The sequence below is a fragment of the Rhynchophorus ferrugineus genome, unplaced genomic scaffold (assembly GCF_030347505.1).
Source record: "Rhynchophorus ferrugineus isolate W39M unplaced genomic scaffold, kcgeb_rfMv2 rfM3, whole genome shotgun sequence".
NCBI classification, from domain to species: Eukaryota; Metazoa; Arthropoda; class Insecta; order Coleoptera; family Curculionidae; genus Rhynchophorus; species Rhynchophorus ferrugineus.
In genome coordinates, this window is record NW_027472582.1 from 20,348,014 (window position 1) to 20,354,474 (window position 6,461).

At 35.9% G+C, this 6,461-nt stretch overlaps 1 protein-coding gene across 5 annotated transcripts in view; it reads left to right on the plus strand.

Moving 5' to 3' along the window:
• LOC143194066 (optomotor-blind protein) overlaps positions 1-2,525 on the plus strand; it is a 176,561-nt gene extending 174,036 nt beyond the window's left edge. For all 5 annotated transcript variants that reach the window (XM_076400633.1, XM_076400629.1, XM_076400630.1 and 2 more), the window contains one exon: positions 55-2,525. In XM_076400633.1, the coding sequence (XP_076256748.1) occupies positions 55-815 (761 nt within the window). In that variant the 3' untranslated portion in view covers positions 816-2,525. The remainder of the gene's footprint in view (positions 1-54) is intronic.
• Positions 2,526-6,461: the final 3,936 nt, after the last annotated feature.

Consider the following 6,461-nt stretch of genomic DNA (forward strand, 5'->3'; position numbering starts at 1 on the left):
ATAGATACTCGTTTAAAGTTAAATAGAGGAATAAATGATAATATTTTGTTTCAGGTGCTGAAGATGATTCTATACGACGCCGTCTACACGACGATTCAGGCTCCGAGTCGTCCTGCAGTGAATCGCCCGGTAGTACCGCGTTCAGACCCCGACCATCATCACCGAAGGATTCCACCGCGGGTCCCTCCAGCTCAAGCGGTGAATACCCATCTCCTAATATCAGCGTGGGACCTCCCATACATCCTCCACCGCATTTACTGCCTTATTTCTACCCTCCAGGCATGTATCCGGGTGCGGGGGGACCGAATCCCTTCGGCCCGCCGCTGAGTCTGTTCACGGGTGGTCATGCACCCGGTGGTATGAACCCCAGTCTGTTTTTCAACGCTCAACTTGCCCTCGCAGCTCAACATCCAGCGCTCTTCTCTCACTACCAGAACCTGGCCCATCCCAATCCCCACAATCATCATTTATCGCCTACATCGCCTATTCACAATCACCTTAAGGGAGGACATAGGTTTACTCCGTATACCCTGCCCAATAACAGTTCCGGTGGCGGTGGTGTGAGCTCATCGCCGCTGGGCAGCGCCTTCGAAACCGTCACCCCCAGCTCTCACACACGCAGTCTGAGTAATTCGCCAAACAGTACGAAAATTAGGGCATCATCGCTCTCTCCTCCAGTGAGACCCAGTACGGTATCGCCCAAACCGGAGACCGCAAGCTCACCCAGCGACTTGAAGAGCATAGAGAAGATGGTGAACGGGTTGGACGTTAAACATAACACCAGTGACGTTGGAGATAGCAGTGGAGACAAATAATAGTGAGAGAATTAGTTTTTTAACCAGTGTGATTAAGTAAAAGAAAACACAATGCTCCCGAATTGATCCGGAACATATTCCCGAATCGGGATTAAAGGCCTAGTTCTATATTTCATTCTGTAAGAATTGACGAGGAATTATTCTATTTTTACACATTAAACTGGAAACCAATTTCGAACAGTATCCGGTTCGTTCCTCCTCAATTTAGGAAATCGGGATTTGCTTGCAATATTAGGGAGATATCGCTCACAAAATTCGCCTCGTCGTTAAACGCCAGGCGACCGAATGGGAATTCTCTCCTGTACGAAACCCACAAAAAATCACGTTCCCCGTAATTAAGGTTACTGTAAAATTGAAATTTATTTTAGGATATAAGAATGGTTATATGTCACTAGGAAAAATCCGATAGGAATTACGTGTACAGTTGTGCATAAAAAGTTGATCGTTGAAATAAAAGAAAAAAAATCTGATGGTAGATTCGTGATTTTTCTGCGTTTGTATAGAATATTTCAGGTTTTCAATCCACATCGTCATATATATATTATCCAGTTTTTTGGGCAGCTTTAATTAGGATTTATTTTTAGTGCAATAGCGTTTTGTTTTAATGTTCTGTATACTTTCGCCGTCACAACCGAAAATGAAATATTCTATATAGACTGAGACAGAAGACAAGAAACACAAATATTGTATGAAAATAAATCGAAATGTATAACCTCTCTAAGTGCTTTTTCGTAATAATAAAACATAAGCTTATTGCAAAAGTACAAACCTTTATAAAAACTATGTATTAAGAGTTATTACCAATACTTACACACTATTGACAACTTTTTCGTTGGTGCTCTTTAGATATGTTCCAATAAGTTTTATTTATCCCCCCGTGTGTATGGTGTTTGTTAATTTAAAATCCCTTATCATAAACTGACATATATTTTAAACCAATGCATTTTAAGACACTGTTAACAAATACCATGTATACGTAACAATTTTTTTTCTATTTAGATTGTATTATGAAATAATATTATCTATATTTAGACTGCACTAAATAATACATCCCTGCCCCAACATGTGGAATTTATATAGAAAAAAATGTTCCTTTTTTATTTAAAATAATTTGTATATTTATTTTTAAAAGTCTACCTGTGAGATCTGTATATATATTGTTTGTTTTATTTCTGTGTTAATAGAAGAAACTTGTAATAAATGTATAAACTTGTATTATAACTGATAAATTCAAAATTGTTTCTGTTTTTTTTGCCAAAGAACGATCTTTAAACATTTTCATCGCTCGATTCCTTCTCAACCATTCTTTTTGAGCTTGAAAACGTTCGAAGGTCGAGTTGTGTGTTGGTTATTAATTTTCTGGGGAATAGGACGAAAACAATTGTAAATATTATATAAAAAAGAAATAAAAACTGACATGAAAGTATATACATATAAGGCTTTTTTGTTAAATCATTAACATTATTAATATCAGCTGCCGAAACTAAAGTAGAACTGTTTATATCACAACTTGTTATTTTTCAGCACTTTTAAAGCCATCTGTATTGTGAACCCTGTTTTTATATACCAGAATAAGTTCGTTTTTATTCGATTGGATTACAAAGCTGATATTCATAATCGATTAATATGTAATAAAGTAGAAAAATGAATATGTGAATTGTCGCTGTGTATATGTCCTCTACTTTTAAAAAATAAATTAAATGAAATATTCCTAAACGATTTTTGTTTAATCCTTTATAGTCCTATGTAAATAATATCTGACTTGCCGGTTTGGTTGGCGCAGTAGTAAAGGTGATCGCGGGTTCGAATCCTGCTGAGTCATGGTCGTATATTTATGTTTCTGATTCTTTAACGCATTCGCTGCCGATCTGGGATTAAATACCTTCCTTTGAAGCCGACTACGTTTTTTTCTGATTACAACAATAAAATATTCCTAATAACGTTTTTTTGGCGTGTGTCCAGTCTAGATTTTAATATTTTTTGACAAAAATTTATTTTTATTGTGTCACGCGCCAGTGCGTGATCGGTACTAAGGTCAAATTTTATTGCCGATAGCCGAATAACGCGCGAGCGCATGGGGAATGAAAATAGACAAAATAGCAAAAAATTTATAAATAAATGTTACAACAAACAAAAAAAAATATCTATTCAAGTAAATTGAGTAGTCAATAGTTCTAACACTCATCACTAATATTTGCGCAGCCTAAACAGTAACCCGGATACATAAATAGCGTTTTTTTTTCTTTTGTAATTAACAATTTTTACATTGTTTTCCTTATTACCTTTCCTGCTTTCTTCTCCTCTCGTATTTTCAAAACATGTTCACTGGTAACCGCTCTGGAAGTAAGTTTGGACAGAGCCTTTAGTAACCTTTTTGACCGACAAACGAAAGCCGTAAATTGGAGTACGATTGCCTGAATATTTATTGTAAAGTTAGGGCACGTTTCATATCTATTTTTCCACTTTTAGGACGAGAGGGCCATGGTATATCGATATTTTTTCCCGCCATAAGAATTCTGTAATACATATGAATCAAAAAAGAAAAATCGAAATCAAGCACGTCTTCAATTCAATTCAATTGATTGATTCAATCAATCAATTAATCACCTATAGTCACCTATATAGATAATGCTGATACACTGCTAGTGCCGAACTAAATACAAGGCTTAGAGTGACCACCGCACATCTAACGCGCTGGAGCTTAATTGGAGCCCAATGAAAGCTTCTTATTACGCGCCAGCGCGTTATTAGCAGCGAACATGTTAACATTTGTAATCGTCTTTAGGCAAGAGTGTAAAATCCGACATAGAAAATGATCCCAGTCATGCCAGTAACCAGGCTGGGTAAGACCGGAGGGCTTCTGAGATGGTCTCTAAATGGGTCACTGGCCAGTCGATAGATTAAATCCGATGAGCGTGGATCGGAGACCAAGTTAAACTGTAGGTCCAATCCAGATAAAACCTCGTTGGTAAAAAGATTACTTTAAAAATATATAAAAGATGTATATCTGACTTGAGAAATGTGAAGTATCAATGTAAATAACCGTTAAACAACCTATCCCAAATATTAAATCCTATGGTTTTGGCATCCCTCTATATAAAACAACAGTTTTCTATTTAGTTTTATTTTGTTATTCGGTTATATATGGAATTCTGAAAATTGAATTTTCGACGTTCATTACTTTCGTTGTAGAAAGAAATATGCTGCTGATACCCTTTAAACACATTCAGAAATTATTTATAAATTATTTTTATATTAATTTATTCAAATTGTTGGTTTAGGTTTTAATTATTTAAAAGTGTGGTGTTTAAAGTTTACTTAAAATTAGTGTTGGGAACGATCTACTGAAATCGATTATCGATTGTTTAGTAATTGACTACTTTTTACTATCAACTATTTCAGTCGCTATTTTGGTTCTACTGATTTTACTACTTTTTGCCAGTAACTGTTTCAGTCTGACCGATTTTGTTACTATTTACTATCGACTATTTCAGTCGTGTACTTTTAGTTACTATTTTTGGTTCTACTAGTTTCATTTGACTGATTTTTAACGTTCTGACTCTGTCGTCCTAGCCGCGATCTTAACAAAAATGTACACAATTTATGCTTACATAGATTTATATGTAATAAATATTTATATGTATGTATATGATTTCTTTTTGGTAGTTTTGCTTGTAAATAACAATATATTGTATATTAGTTTAACGGCATTTTGGAAGGATATTTTTCAAGATTTCTTAATGTAATAGGGTAAAAAGTAGTAACTTCTGACTGATTTTATGACAACAGTTTTATATTAATAGTTTTTCAATTTTTGTTAATAATATGGGATTAAAAAATGGATTAAAAAAGCTCCAGTAGTTATTATGTCATCATTTTTAATTATGTTATGAATTAGTTTTTTTTCTATGATTAGGTATATGTTTAATTTTTATTTAATATTTATGATTATTGTACATATTTTGTTTTTAGGTTTTATTTAAGTTCTATTGTATTGTTTATATTTATATATAAAATACGATAAAACATTTGTGGGGTATTATTTCATTCCATAGAAAACTCTACTTCGTTTAAAATTAAATTATTAATTGCATGTTAAAAGTATTCAGTAATTATTTTTTTCCTTTCCTTTTTTAAAGTTAGTTAGTATGCACATCTTCGTCTCGCTTATACTAAAGTTGGAAAAAATAAGCACATATAAAATTATGTGCTCCAAGCAATTACCTCCGTCCTCTCCCACAATTTATACAGGAAAGGTTTCCTACATCTTCGTCTAACATCACGAATTGAAAAAAAAACAGTCGAACCGTGCATTTGACTGAAAATAGTAATTACTACTATCAACGGTTTCGACTGTTTTGTTACTATGGACTGTTTTTAGTCGATAGTTCCCAACGCTGCTTAAAATGAAGATAAATGAATTTTGAAATATTCGCTAGATACTACTTTTACAAATTATCTGGAAAATATACGACTCGACGTCAGAGCAACACCAGTATTTAAATACCATCCATGAAATGAATGACGGGTTATGTGCTATTGGTTCAAACAAATAGTAATCAAACGAAGCAATGTCTGAAGAATCCGCGGATAGTTTAGGATATTTGACGTGAACCATATTCCATTTGAGTGATGCCAACTATTATTTTAATACCATGCCTCGCAGTTTTTCGGATAGGACCACGGTGTCATTATTTTGAAAGAAGTCTAAATTCCTAAATATATTTAAATAACTTGCGTAAATGTTCCTGTGCAAATTCCTTCCACAAAAGAGTAGTGAGTGTTCGGCCAAATAAGCGCGCATAGAGAGCCACACATTGCGACCGACCAGACGAATATTCCCACAATTGGTGACCCCGACGTGACTGAAGTGACTAACGGATAAATCAGCTCAATACGATCCACTCGACACGTTCATGAAAGGATAGCGCGAGGACCCCATCGCCATCACATGGTCGGCGTTATCCCACGAAACTAGAGCGATGGACGAAGATCCCATAAGCCCACCATGCATATTATCAACACATAAACACCCTTGCATTACGAAACGGGACACGTAAGGCACCACACTTATAGGTACCCTAAAACAAATCGGAACGCCTCAAGTCGAACTAGGTCCTGCTACTCATTCGATGGCAGCTGATTCCGTAAAACTACTGACTAAGGTTTGGTCCCCACCTCATAAGCAGTTCCTGGGCGATTGATCGCGTGATAGCGGATGTGTTCAGGAACCTGCACCACATGGAGGTACTTTCCACGGCATCTCCACTCGGGGGGAAGTGATGTAGCGACCGCTAGAACCCTTTTGGATTGATACCATGCGGTTCCTGGCTACAAAAGACCACCCCGACGATGTCTCACTTTCTTTTCTCTACCTCCTTGTAACAGTACCACTTCCATGGCACCTCGGTACTTCCTTTACCTAACCTAATATCCTGTCCATTCTCCCGCCGAACATTATTTGAGCTCGAAATAAATAGTTTTTATTTAGTCGGTGTTTTCTGTTCCCGTGCGAATTTCGACAAAAATAGTAGTGAGTGTTCGGACAATCAATCGCATCGGCAGCCACACATTCCGACCGACCAGACGAACATTCCTACAAATAAAACAAATAAATATATATATAACAAACAACATTTTCACAAA